Consider the following 14,848-nt stretch of genomic DNA (forward strand, 5'->3'; position numbering starts at 1 on the left):
AGAGGAGGGCCAAGCATCAATGTAATAGCGCCTACAGAAACAAGCGGCCCACAGGCTTTTCAGTGCTTGGCCACGTTTGTTCTAAGCCAGTTGCTTCCTAATGATGTTCTGTACAACCCAACAACATCACATCCATTCTATTGCTCCATGCAAGCACCGCTACGTGCTTATTCTAAAGGGAAGGAGAGCATCATGCCAAAGCAAGCACTTGAGTCTTCGCAGGCCTCGGTATCCAATGGGAACGGCATGGGCCCAACAGATCTCCTAGTTCTTTCTGTCTCATGCACACAAATGCAGTCACAAAAAGAAAAGAAAAGAAAGGAACAGCCATCAGCCATGTGATCTTCACAGTAAGATGGCAGGACGTGAGTTACGGTGGAAACCTAAATGTTGGCACTATCTCATCTGCTCCTCAATCACTCCAAGCCACTGATTACACCCAAACACCGTTCACTCAACGAGCAAAAAAGGAGGAAGCAAATGCTAGTTAGCAATGAGTTGGAAACAGAAATGCTAGTCCAGGAATGGGGCAAGCTGTCTTACAACAGCTACCCAAACACAGAAATCCAAGGACACGTGAGCTTGAGCTGTCCATTGAAAAAGAGCAAGGACAATCACTACACAAGAAGAACCCAGCCAAACTGTGATTGTTTCGCCATGATCATGGAAATTAAGGACAGTACCCAAGCAACCTTCCCCACTCTGGTCCTGAAAAAACAAAAGTTTAAAAGAAAATCACATTTGTCTGGTCCACAGCCAAACAAAGCAGGGGCTCCTGGCGTAACAGGACACACCTGCTCATCTTCCCACCACCAACAGTGAACTGGATGAAGACATGAGCTGCCTTACACTCCTTCAGACAATGGCACAGGAGCACTAATGGCTCAGAGGAATGTGAATCCTCATGATTCTCTTTAACACTGTACTGATGTTTCTTTGAGAAGAAGCCCAGCCCAGAAGTTAATTTCCTTAAGGCGTCCAAACGTCTGATATGGTTAGGATCCACTGGATAGTTGGAGGCTGTTCTTTCCTTGTGGTCTTCTCCTGGACCAAGAGGTCAGGCTTCCCCACTTTAGGTTGAGTGCAGAGGGATGACAAATTTGCAGCCAAAAGGGGAGTGGTAATTTATGCCCACCTCCTGGAAAACTTTCTGTGGAATGCCGATGTCACACAGATATAGCCGGCCAGCCCTCTCGCTCAGTGGCAACGGCAGCCCCAGGGCCAGAGACCACTTGGCATCAATTCCTTGTTCCATTTCATTCACGGGAGGGTCTAAGCTGAGGACAGGGGCCCTGTTCTGATTGGCCCAGTCGACTGCAGCTTTGTACCAAGGCTGATCCCTCAGGAAAGCATTTTCATGGCAATCCAAGCAGTTTATCACTAAGTCCACAGGTGTGTCTGGAAGATCTAAGGGGAGGAGGAAAAAGAAGAGGGCTTTATGTGTTTGCTGGTGTGGTGTCATGCTTAAGGTGGGAGATCCAGGTTCAAGTCAACCCCAGTCATGGATAGCTTTGGACCAGTTCTTCTTTCTCATAGCACTGCTGCGGAGATCAAAATGGAAACCCGCCGCGTACAGTGGAATACAAATAAAGAAAGCAATAACGTATAGAACATTTTGCAGAAGCCTCTCAAAAGGCCTAGCAGCCTCTAAGAAAAGCCCTTTCGATCCTTCAAGTCACTTCTGCCTGTATAACCCAGTTCACCTGTTCAGGCCATATTCCTGAGATGGAAAAACAAACCAGCATCCCACCGCTAGATGGAGCTGATAGATTCAAAATGTAACACGCAATCAAAACCAGCTAGTGATTTGCACATTTCCTGGAAGCTTCAATGGACACCCACTTCCCTTGCCTCTCTCAGCTGCCCTTCTGAAATTAGCAAAAAATATCCCAAGCCTACCATCCCCCCAAGGCATGTCAGATTACAATTTTCACCATCCCACCTTCTTCCGAAGTCTTGTCTTTTCTTAAAACACACATTTGATTTTTAGAGCCTTAAGACTCTTTCAAGACATCCAAATGTTGACACCCCCCCCCGAGACATGTTTGTCAGGGTCAAGAGTGTACAAAGCATTAATTGCAGCGTGAGCCAACACTGAAATGAGCCATGACGACCTCAAACCAGACCTTTGGAGGATTCCCAAAGCGATCCACCTTTTGAACCACTTTATGGATCATTTTACAGAGTATTTGGAACAGCCGAGTCAGGCTTCCTAATTTCCAGTTTTTAGATGGTGGCAGAATCCAGGAGATGATCTGGAAAATTTTTAGTGGCAGGCGGCTTTTTAAAGTTTTATCTTGCCTTTCTGTTTATATTTTATTCTTGCCTTTACTGTGTTAATGATTTCTGGGCTTACTCATTAGCCATCTGAAGACTTTGGAAATAAGATGAGATATAAATTTAAAAAGCAGAGTGAATACTCTGTTCCATATTTGCAGTTACCTTTAATACTGGACACCTGCTGGCCTTGTGTCTTGCTGAAAAGTGTCAGTTCGTTGGTGATTGATTCCAGCATCTTGACAAAGTTGGGAAGGAAGAGAATGACATCTACCTCGTGATTGGAAAGATGCCGACCACAGCTGATTCCCTGGGCCCCTTTCACATGGGGGCCACACAACAAGGCAACAGTAGGTCGCTGATGAATGTTTTTAGGGTTCAGCCTGAAAGTTAAGAAGGATGAAGCATCACATTTAGTTTCATTAAGTGTGAATTTGCATGCTAAGGTATATTATAATCATTCAGGTCCAGGAAGGAGGCACAGAAGGGAAAACAGCCTGTTGCTTCTCCAGGAAAAAAAAACCCAAACTTTTTACCTGTTGGGTCCTCCAAGCAAACTCAGGGCCATCTGGCTGGAACACACTCCTGTCATTTCCAACCTCCGCTCAAGAGTCAAACCATGTTTCTCAGCCACGGAAAGCAGCTTTTTGTGCAGCTCATAAGAAACACTTGGAACAACCAACCCAGAGTCTAAAATGCAGAATGGGAAGAGAGTTATCAATAGACCCCCAAGGAAGCAAAGGGAGTATGGCTCTTCAGATTCATAACCTAAGTCACCATCCAAAGATCATGTTTCAGCAACAGGACTTGACCATTTTAAACCTGGTCATCCCATTCCAGAGCTGTTTGGGAACACAGACAATCAATTGCTGAATCATTCATATAAAGCTCAAGTAACTATCAGCGCTCCCAATTCTATATATCAGCATGTAAAGAAGCCTAAAAGAACCTTAAGCTGGTTTCAAAGCTGATGTACAGAATCTGCACCTTTGGGAAGAAGCAGGGATGTTGTGGTCCTCCAGATGTTGCTGAACTACAATTAGCAACATCTTCATTCATGCTAAAAAAAGGTTGCTACTGGGAGTTTGTTCAACAACTGGAGCCATACAAAAATCTCATCCCTTCCTTAGGGTTCAAGGATATTGCTACAGCTACCGAGAAGAAAAAATATTATCATTCGCAAGGCTCAGTATTTAGGGTCTCAATGCCAAACCTCAGTGAGACACCTACCCTTGTAATCACAAGATTTTTTTTTAATAGTGATAGAAACCTGCAAAGTTCAAACTGCTATGGAAATGGGGCACAAGGCACAGGATAACAATCAGGGTTTGGTCTTTCTTGAGAAGGTAAGAAGCTGCGGTTGTTCAGGAAACTGCTTTACAAGAGTTACCAATCTAGTGCTGCTTTAGTCCAGCGGGCAACAGCTCTTCATCACCTCAGGCACAGGAGACTTTTCAGCCACTTTGTTTTATCTATGGTCTGTCCCTAAACATCTGAAGCTGCTAAGATACAGAAATACCCAAGTCAAGCCAATGGCCCTCCTAATGAATTTTTATCTACTTACAGCAATGTTCCTCAACCTCAGCAACTTGAAGATGGGTGGACTGCTGGCTGGGTAATTCTGGGAGTTGAAGTCCACCCATCTTCAAGTTGCTGAGGTTGGGGAACACTGTACTACAGTACTGATGAACCCACAGGGAGATCTTTTTGTCCTGTGGTTTAAGATCCTTTTAAACGGAGATGGACTTAATGCAATTGTTAATTGATTTAGCTTGGGACTTTCAGCATACCCAACAAATATTCTTTCACCAAGACACAAACCTTTCCATAGTATTTAAAGGCTGTCCATGCAGGAAATCAGCCTCTCAGCTGGGATATTCCTTACTGGGAAAAGGATGCTGGGAAAAGCTGGGACAATGCAAAGTCTCTGAAATGTTCAGACCCTCCAGTTCACTAAACTAATCCCACAAACACACAGCAGTGAGAAAATATGGAGGTCCAGATCTTCCCATCCACACAGGAGCCCAGGCAGGATTCCCAAATCTGAAAAGAGCTGAGTATCTTACTGCCCCAAGAAGAGCGGTACGCCTAACGCAAGGAGTGAGAACCATTTTATCTGAGCTCAGTGCTGTCTCCTCAGCTCATAGGGATTCCACGTGATGCACATCCATAATTACCCTATTCTGGATCTACTTCCTTTTGATATCAGTGATTTATCTTCTTCCCGTGTCTGTATAATTTAGTTTGCTATTGCTAGAAAGCTAAACCAAGTCAGAATTTAATTCAAATTGTGAGAAAAGTGGCTAAGTACACTACTCAGAAATGAGCTGTTACCCAGGGTACTCACAAATGGGGACCACCTAAACATGCAATCTGAGATCACATAATACATTCAACCATCATCTGGTTTGATTTTGGCTTTAGTGGGATGGGTGAATTCAACCAATCATGGCTACCATGATTTGTGAACCCAACTGGCAACGTCACGTTGTTGAATGTCTCTTGTGACAAGCTTATTACAGAAAAGGAGAGGCAAAGCTGTTTATAGTTTGACCTTGCATGTTCACAGCCAATTAAAATAACTGCCTTATCTTTATCAGCTTTATTACATTAAATATCAATGCTAAAGCTACTTTGTTCTTGAAACTCACATTGTAACAGCTGATAACTTTATTGCAAAATAAAAACCCAATCCTACATGTTCAGAGTCACAGAGGCACTAGCAGTGGTCACAGTAGTTACCTGGAATCCCCTTAATTCTTTCTCATCCAAAGTCATGCAAGGTTCATCAGGAGTCTGGTAGCATCTATTCAGACTAATATGTTTTATTAAAAGACACAGGCTTTCATAAGCCACAAATCTGAAGAAGATCTGTTCATCAGAAAAGGTGCTGCCACACTCCTCCTGATTTTGGCTACTCTGGACTAACAAGGCTCTCCTTCTACAGTGTCTTCAAAGGCCACTGACAGTGTTTAGCTCATAAGCCAGAATGCTCACTGCAAGCTAGGGACAGTCATATCCTGGGATCGAGAGCAAATCTTCCTGGCTGAATGAACCACTGTTCTTTCATCTGAGATCCAGTAAAGCTCATCGTCAATTTTGCTGTTGGTGCTCTATGTTCCTTGTTCGTTCTCTGTGAAGCTCCTCTTGAGCCTCCGCATCTTGCACCTGAGTTAGTGCGCTCTTGTACTGAGCTCACAACAGTAGAGGCAGTGCTGTGGGCATGAACAGCCCTGCCCCCCCCATGCCATTCAGTTAACCTCAACTCCTGACCACCCCAGGTGGCCAAACAGATACCCCCAGGAAACTGATAATACTGTGAAGGGTACAGCTAGCATTCTGCAGTGCAGCCTCCCACAGATGTGTGAGCATGAAGGCAATACTGGCTGGAAATTATGGGTACTGAAGTATAGCAAGCGGGGGAGACTAAGGTACTGCCTCTGAGCCCTAGTGGTGGTGAGTGGAGAGTCCAGGGTTGGGCCTACTCTCCAGGGAAACAGGCATATTTCCACATTCTCATGTCCTCATTTCGCTGGCCTCGCGTGCCTCTGGAGCTCTTGGCCCTTAATAGACCTTCATTGAAGGGGATCTTGTTGGAAACACAAGAAAGATAAGGTGTGAGATTACACAGCCCTGCTGCACGCAAGAACAGCAAGGCAAGTGCTATATGATGTTTTGTGCTAATTGCTCTTTGACAGGAGCGTGAGAGCACCGAGAAGATTCCCCTCCCTTCTTCTCACTCACGCAAGGGCAACCTGTCAGACCAGCTTATCACAACCAGACTGTCTTAAATAAACTTAGAAAAGAAGGCAATCAAAAAGGTAGCGTGTCAACCTGAAAAATATATATATATATAATTACAGAGCTGCAAAGGGAGGCTGGCCCAGAGCCAGATTTAAATTACACTTGGGCTGGGAGATGGAGAGTACCATTCCACGATAAAAGCAATGACAACGAATCAGCTTAGGTCTGGATGTGATTTCACAACGGTTGCCAACACAGAGGCAGAGAGAGCGAACATATCTTTGTGAGGGACACGGACGGAGGCATTTACGCTTCCCTTTGTGAGGCTCCTATCTTTCTTCCACCTCTTTATTCCAGTGGTCTCTCCTTGTTGTCGCGACCCATTTGCCCCATTCCTTATCACTACTGCTCACTTCTATTGGTTGCCTGCAACAATAACTCGGCTGTCTCCCTCAACAAACCACATTTTCTCCACTGGACTGTGGTCATCCTTAAATAAGCGTGGAATGTGAGCACCAAGCACCACTCTGAGAGCAAAGCTGATTTGCTGAAGGCAACTGTCACGGTTCGCAGGAGCACAAGGGAACAGCGGTGGCCAGTTACATCCGCTGCATCATTTATCCAATTACTCCTTTGTGGAAAATACCCAAATTAGATTGAGAGTAACCACATCTGTATTAGACCTTCCTTTTCAAAGCACTATCCCAAATAACGTCCTAATGCAGCAACTGCTACATTTAATTTTTAAAAGCCTAACATACCAGTGCAGAACTCTTTGCTCGGCTGGGGAACGGTGATTCTTCTGTACACTATGGGTTCAGATTCCAAGATATTCTCATCGTGGCGGTAGCGGGCAGCTTTCTCACTTGGCGTGCCTCTTGAGCGGGTCCCGCTCTTCCTCTCGTACGTTTCAATCTCCTCAAACACAGCTGCCTTATCAAACAGGGCCAGATTCCCCTCAAAGTCAAAATCTGTATCTGGAATCTCTTCAATGTCATCCCCAAAGCATTCATCGTCCTTGTTCTTCAGCTGGCCGTTTTTCACACCGCTTTTCTTTGGAGTGACCTGGTTTGGATGACGGCTACTGGACGACCCTGAGTGGAAGGACACCGTAGTCAAAAGAGCCAGGTATTTACTTACAAGTACGGATTCTGGTGTACTTTGCTGGGTGATGAAGAACCAACATCACTGCATTCTAAATCATTAACCATTGGCTGCAAAATGTTTAGGGTGGACTGTGGTATCCCATGCTATCCTAAGGCTTTAAGGCTCTCTGCATATGAAGACTATAGCACTAAGCCATTGCTTGCTTAGGCCATACATATGGTACATAATTAGCTTGGTTCCTTAATGCATTCAGCCATTAATCATGAGTTACAAAACCTCAGTGCTGGGTCCAATCACCATGCTAAGCTATAACCATGCAAACCACATCATGGCTTAGCACAATGAATGAAGTCAGCTTGACCATGCCCATTTTCAAAGTAAGTATCTCCAGCCTGTGCTGGCTTTCTCAACATTCCTTCCCTCCCTCATACACACATTTCAAACCAGTCAGTCAAGGTGGTGGTGCCAAGCTTCCCAGTAGCATTTTACATCAGAGTAAGTACTGTATAAAGACACGTGAAGTCTTTGTTTCTCTCTACACAAACCACACCTACAGATTGTGCACAATTCTGGGCACCACGTCTTCAGAAGGATATTGACAGGTTAAAAGGGGTTCAAAGGACAGTGACACAGATGATTCAGGGACATGAGGAAATGCCTTACAAGGACAGGGGGAAGGAACCTGGGACACTCAGTCTGGAGAAATGAAGACTGAGGTAAGACAAGATATCAGTATTCGGGGACATAAATGGGTGCTGGAGAAAAGATGGCCAGAAACTATTTTTCATTGCCAGAAAAACTAGGGCCAGACGCAATGGAGGCAAGATTCAGCTACCTAGGTTCTGTTAACTATAAGGGAAAATTTCCTGACAATAAGATCTATACAACAGCAGAACAGTCCATCTATGGAAATTTAATGGTTCTCCATCTCTGGAGGCTTTGAAAAAGAGGATTAAAAGCCACTTCTCAAATATAGTTTAAGTGGTTTTCTTACACATTGTGGTGGGGTTTGGACTAGAAGCAGTTGTACTAGGATTTCCCAGAACTGTTGGGATTCGGGCGGTGTACAGATTTTAATAATATGAATAAGAATCGCCCCCAGTGAGGCACTACCTTGACATGGTTGTGGGGCTTGGTGCTCCGAGGAGAATGAGAGCTACACCAGAAGTTCAACCATACTGGACAGGTCTCATCAGAGGAACCAGATGAAGAGTGTCTCTCCAATAAACAATATGGTGAGATGTAATTTACAGAAACCTATACTGGATCGGTTGTCACCCGGGTCAACAAGGACCATGCTAGGTATTCTAGTTCTAGTACACCATGAAGGCTTACTGTATTCCAAAGAGACTAAACTGGCCAAAGAAAGACCAAATGAAGAATAGAAAAGAGACATGGCAAGGCAAAGTATTACATGGCCAGTACACACACACACACACACACACACACACACACACACAACTAGCAGGCAAAGCAGATAACAAGATCTGGCAATGGCTAAGAGCAGGAAAGTTAAAGAGACAGAGGGGCTAATTCTGGCTGCACAAGACCAAGTCTTAAGAACAAATGCATACAAAGCCCAAATTGAGAAGATAGCAACAGACAGTAAATGCTGCCTCTGCAAAGAAGCTGAAGAAACTCCACAATTCTACACTATGATTCAATGATACCTGGTGTAAATGGCGGATTGCCACTCTAGGGATCAGCCTGCTTCTAGAATCACCATCTAGTATTAGAGATCACATTTGGCTGAGAGCGTGCTGGGCAGCCTGTCAGTGGGCCAGAAGACTGTCCCTTGGACAAGATAAACAAGGGCAGTCAGACCAGTTTAGTCATGAGTGACAACCAACACCCAGGCTGCCTTTCTGTATGCTTCCTTTCAAGGCTAACGTACTAGGGCTAGTGGGAAAGCGCCAAAGGCAATCCGTCTCCTCCTCCATCCCCAAGCATGTCACCTGTTATTATCCCACCACCAAGGCTACTGTTTATCAACGCCTTTTATATCCAGTGTTATAAAGAGAGTGCTCTGCCCTGACTTCGGCTCGCACACCACAGGGTAGTTAAAGACCACCATCACCTCCAACAGCTCAGTGAAGTAGCATCTTCCTCATGAGATCCTCCGTCATCTTATTCACTTGTTCAAAGTTCCAGCCAATGCCATACAGTTCAGATACTGATGCCAAAGAAACTGGTGGAGCACCCCGAAGATGCTTATATACCCCATTACAAGTCCTCTCCAAAATTCCCATCTTAAAAAAAATTGCAACTGGGCAACCCAGTCAAGAGGCTGTGTAGTTTCTATTCACCTAATATTGATTTATTCTGAAAAGAGAGTTTCTAGATATGTCATATTGTTTATCCATCTAGTTCACTATTGCCTATTCCAAATGGCACTGGCTTTCCAACATACAAGGTTGTTCTGTTCCTGGGAACTAAAGACTTATAAACACATTACTACATATTATTACATAAGCTTTGAGGGTACCTAGTAATATTACTTCATGTAACATTATGTAATATCATCTGCCATTAAACATAAATTATGACTCTTCTCCATTACCCCATCATCTCACACACACGCTTTTTCAAACGTTCAACATTCTCGCCTGCAAAGTCAGCTTAGATCAGGCAAGTTAAATTAAAAGTAGTAACATTTAGCCTTTAAAGCTAGGCAAATCTGCAGAGGAAGATATTAAAACACCTATCGTTATTATTTGTAGTGGCACAGCAACACCCAGAATATTTACAATCATGGAGATGAGAATAAAATAGACTGATTTGTAAGTACAGAACCACAGGGATGGTTACTAAGTTCTAAAGCTGAACAGTATTCCTCTGGCAAGCTTGCCATCTCTGTTCCTCAGCCTTGTGGTTGAGCATAAACTATTAATATCTCACTTAAGCCACTGCACACTGAACAGCCCTGCAAGCAGAAATACTCTGAAATGGGTATCTGCTCATAAGGCAAGGGGTAACCAGATTCTGTGGCCAATCTGTTGATGCCATAAAAGCTCCTTAAACCTGCCTGGATAGATTCTGTATATCAAGGATTTCACCGCTGTCAGATTGACCAAGGGACCAATCTACTAAGAATACAAAAAGAGATTTGCTTGTTAATAAAAAAAGCAAGTGGTCATGCCAATTTTCTAAACATGGAGCTAAAGAATTATGCCTGAGACTTCTCCATCCACAGATTGCTCAACATGGCCATGGGTGCTATGGTAGAAGTCAGTAAGCTTTAGTTTGTGACCCCCTCTGCTGTTTTTTCTCCTTGCCCATCCCACAGCCACCAGTGTCTTCCCCACCGTCTCCCGCTCAGGACCTTTTAACCCCAATTATTTTTCAGGGCACCGTGAAAGACAGACACAGACATGACATGAAACCCTGAACCTCAGTCTATAATTTGCCACTGGGTGTGTCAGATATTCTGAGAGGCAGGTCTCTAACCCCCCCAAATCCTGACTTGACTACAGGAGACAATAGGGGAACCAATACTAACATCCATTTTGGATATCAGCACACAGTTTTGGAACCAATCATCACATCTTCTTATATGCATAAATACGGTCACCTTCTAGCCTACTGGCCCAAGCTCATGATCTCTTAGAGGAAGCAGGCAGAGCATGGTCGCAAAAATTCCAGTTACAGACCATAACCAGAACTACACCAATAGGGGACAAGTGAGACAACCCAAAAGAAGTCCTAAGAGACTCACACGAGTTGTGCCTACGGCGGAAGTTTTTTGATTGATTCAAGGATTCCATGTGTCGATCCATGTAGCTCTTAGAACATGGGTGCTGTTGCGGAGAAATAGCAACATCCTGGATTTTCACATCAGTTCTCCGGGGGATATTCTGGGGAGCACTGCTAGGTTTCTTGAGCAATTTGCCAGTGCCGTTCTGACTGGTACCACCTGGACCCTCAAGATTAGGAATGCCAAGGTCAGTGTGCTGAAAGTCTCCACATTGTCCGTTATCGCCAAGGCCTGGAATCTCCAGGATCTTCAGCTCAGTAATATCGCCAGCCCTAAACAAAGGAAGAGGAGCAGAGACAACGTTATTGTGCCCTAGTGCCTGCTTCTCATCGGCTTTCTCTGCCCTGTCCTGCTCACTTCTAGCCAGCATGGGATAGAAAATGAAGGGCAACACATCTTGAGCACTTCAGGTCGGGGAAGAGTGCTGTACCAGAACGTAAATCATCCTGGTTCATAGTTTAGCTGTCAGAGTTTGCACTCTCAGAAGAACCTCTGCCAGTAATCCCTATTTACTAACACTTCAGTCACTTAGAAGTGATTAGTACAAAAAGCAATAAATATACATCAGCACGTATTCAGAAATGAGGCAAGTGCCATGCTTCCAAAACACGGGGTTATTAGAACTTAAAGAAACAATCCCATCAACCCGACAAGGTAGACCAGACCAGGAGTTCAACTAGAAGTATACTTCACGCAAGATCCAGTAGGACAGGCATGCTCCAGGTCCTGTCCATGAGAGAGTGCCATCTGATGGGGCCCAGGAAGACAGCCTTTCCTGCCATGACACTCACCCTGTGGAACATCATTCCCCCAGAAATTAGACTGGCCCCGACTCTGCAAGGCACTGAAAACCTGGCTTTTCCATCAAACCTGAGGCCGATAGTATGGGTGAGCCCATTTCTTGGTCTTCATTGGGTTAACTGAGTGTTCTCAGCTGCTGTGTTATTTTATGTTTTTTTTTTTACTGTTTTTATTCTGTTTTTAACATTAGCTGCCCAGAGCCAGGTATATGAAATGGGCGGCCCTATAAATTTTTAAATAAACAAATAAGCTATATTAACAGAATCTTGCAAATCAGCCTACATTTTCCCTCCCCTCCCTCTTAGGAGGGAGTCAGTGGAGAGCAGTCTGAGTCTCTTTCGCATACTCTTCCTCCCCCAAGTTTAACACATGATTCTTCTGCACCTGCTGTTGCTCCAACATTTCCCAGCTCCAAGGTCATCTCCATGGCTCCCTACACATCCCCTCCAAAACATCTGTCACTATGGTTGCCCTGGGGAACCGCATCCCCCCAGAGGTCTGGATGTCCCACAGGAATCTGGGCCAGGAGGTTAAGCAAGCCCCACTGGCTGAGGGTTTCAGTGATTTGGTATGGGTTTTGAATCCAGGCATGTGACATTGTATGGACTTTTTTGATTATTCATGTATGATTTGGTTTTTTTGTTTGTTTTAACACTTGGGTCGTGTTGGTGAGATAGGACGCTATATAAATGGTTTAAATAAACAAACAATTATATATATCCTTCCCTACAATATAAATGTGATACGTGGAAAAAAAAAGTCTGTGAAACCTTTTCTCTGAAACTAGCAGTGGTAAACCACAATGTTCAAGTGCTCCTACAAGCCACTCTTCTGCTCACAGGTTTAAGAATTGGCAGACTTCCAAGCTGTTGCTTTTTTTTACAAGTATCTACAAAAAGATCCCTTAACAACCCAAGAACCGGGGATCAGGTAGTTTTCTATTGTCCAGATTCCCAAATGGTATGTCCCGAACTTTCAAAAGATGCTTCCAGCTTTCCAAATAACACGTCCATTTTATCATCAGATGCTGCAAAGAAGACAGCAACTTAATTTGACATCAGGTAGAAATCCCAAAAAATGAAGCATAAACTACACGTAGCAAGAATCTGCAGTATACCTGCTCACAGTATATTTTCAGAAACAGCGGTAACATTCAGTTTTCAAGCCTAAACAAAGAATGGTGGAGGAGCATTTACCTGAAGGTAACCTCCGGTACCAAACATTTGACTCCGTTATGGAAAGGCCGTGTTAGTGAAATGGTCTGGCTAGCTTGATCCACAGCAGACACTCTTCCCTGATAGACGCCCAAGCTGTCTCCACAACTGATTGAGACAATGCTTCCAAGCCAATCTGTAGCCATGTTTTCCCTGATCGCTGCAAAAAATTTAAAGAGACGATGACCTAACGTATATGGCGCTGAAAGAATTCTTGAAATACGTTGCCTGTAAAGATAAATATTTTATCCACTCCCTAACAGCCCAGTGAGCAGGCCGGGTTAAGAGAGCGACCACTCCAAGTTATTCGGTGGGCTCTGGGGTCCAGTGCAGGTTTTCTCAACTTCAGCAAATTTAAGACGCGTGGACTTCGGCTCCCAAAATTCCCCAGCCAGCGCGTCTGCCTGTCCATCCGTCTGCCTGTCAGTCTGTTCATCTGCCTGTCAGTCTGTCCGTCCATTTGTCCATCCACCAGTCCATCTGTCTGTCCATCCGCCTGTCAGTCTATCTTTCTGACAGACGTGCTGGCCGGGGAGTTCTGCGAGCCGAAGTCTTAAACTTGCCGAGGTTGAGAAACCCTGCACTGGAACCCAGAGCCCACCGAATAACTTGGAGCGGTCACTCTCTTAACCCGGGCTACCCATCGGGCCGTTAGCGCGAGGAGCCTCCCCATTAAGCTTAGCGGAGCCTGGGAGGGAGGGAGAGCGACACCCCGGACCTCACGGCAACGGCGGCTGAGTGGGGACTCGAACCCGGGTCTCCCCCTCGGGGCCAGCACCGCAGCTTCTCCTCCACGAGGTCCTTGATTCTGGTCCACGAACTCAACTTGAGGGGGCGGGGCCGTGACGCCACTCCCCTTTCAAAGGGGGCGGGGCCGAGCGAAAGAGGGCTACGGGGGAGGCTCCCCTCGCGCCTCCCCGCCTGGCCTGAACGCCCCCAGGCGGGAGAGCGACGGGGCAACCGCAGCCCTCGCCCAGCAACCGACACGGAGAGACAGAGAGGGGCACCCGCGGTCCCCGGCAGGTCTCCCACTGCCGCTTCCACACCTGGGCAGAGAAGCCGAGGAACTGCACCCCACAGCCTTCGCTTCGCTCTCCTCCTCTCTTCAGGCGCCTTCGCTCCGGAAACGTCTCCCAACGAGGGAAGCAAAACGTCACTTCCGCTTCCGGCTCTCCTTGAGTCTCTCTAGGGATGAGGCAGAGAGCCGGTGGCCTCCGTGGGAAGCTACCCGGGGGCGCATGCGCGCGATGGAGGGCGGGTGGAACGGGCTCGCTCGCTTAGGCGTGCGCATTAGAGAGAGGGGGGAACGCTTTAAGATGAGTGGACCAACTCCCAGAGTGCTGGCTGGGGAATTCTGGGAGTTGAAGTACACACGACTTAAAGTCGCTAAGGTTGAGAAACCCTGAGCTAGACCATAATCCTGGACTCTGCTGCGAGTTGTAGTCCAACCTGGTTGCTGTTTCAACAGCGTCCCCATCTCAGGTGGTGTTTTTTCTCCTTAGGAGTGTTATTTAGCTTCTCACTTTGGCTTGTTTGAGGTTTATTGGGCAACCCTTGCCAATTGCAATGTATTCAGGAAACCATGATTAGAAAGAAGCCAAGAATTCGGGCAGGCACTTAGCATCCTTTTTGGTTGGATAGCAGGAAAAAAACATAGAGGTTAGGGTTTTTTGGTTTTTTGCAGAATAGGAATAAAATGGGTGCTTTAATCTTGGCAGTTGCTTCAATTGACTGCCGAAATCCAGACAAACAGTAGATGGTGGTGGAGTTTGAGCTGTGTTTCTCCTTCCTGGGCCATTGTCTGGATTTGACAGCCCAATTCCCCTGAGATAATTCTACATAGCTTAAAATGTAATGTGTAGTATGGTACAGATCTTGAAATGTCACAGTGTCAATCAGCCAAAACTTCCTGGGGAAGCTCCTTTGGAACTTAGCAAAACATCAGTGCACG

General features: G+C 45.5%; 1 protein-coding gene across 1 annotated transcript; it reads right to left on the reverse strand.

Annotated features, from left to right (window-relative positions):
• Nucleotides 1-89: 89 nt before the first annotated feature.
• EDC3 (enhancer of mRNA decapping 3) lies at nucleotides 90-14,043 on the reverse strand. Its single transcript, XM_007436857.4, has 7 exons — nucleotides 13,944-14,043; nucleotides 12,880-13,057; nucleotides 10,844-11,154; nucleotides 6,783-7,115; nucleotides 2,814-2,967; nucleotides 2,443-2,660; nucleotides 90-1,407 (listed from the first exon to the last, which is right to left on the reverse strand). Exons 2-7 carry the CDS (start codon nucleotides 13,041-13,043, stop codon nucleotides 1,073-1,075), a joined length of 1,515 nt encoding a protein of 504 aa, XP_007436919.1. The 5' UTR covers nucleotides 13,044-13,057; nucleotides 13,944-14,043; the 3' UTR covers nucleotides 90-1,072.
• Between the last annotated feature and the right edge of the window lie 805 nt (nucleotides 14,044-14,848).

This window comes from Python bivittatus, unplaced genomic scaffold, assembly GCF_059951505.1.
Source record: "Python bivittatus isolate LINGU-HERP-01145 unplaced genomic scaffold, Pbiv_v1 ctg000530_np1212, whole genome shotgun sequence".
NCBI lineage: Eukaryota > Metazoa > Chordata > Lepidosauria > Squamata > Pythonidae > Python > Python bivittatus.

Bases quoted from the DNA above. Each gene is read 5' to 3' on its own strand.
- EDC3 (XM_007436857.4), bottom strand. From the start codon at position 13,043: ATGGCTACAGATTGGCTTGGAAGCATTGTCTCAATCAGTTGTGGAGAC. The intron at 11,155-12,879 runs GTAAATGCTCCT...TCCTTTGTTTAG, and splicing joins GTACCGGAGGTTACCTTCAG to GGCTGGCGATATTACTGAGC. The intron at 1,408-2,442 runs GTAACTGCAAAT...TCCTCCCCTTAG, and splicing joins GCAGGTGTCCAGTATTAAAG to ATCTTCCAGACACACCTGTG.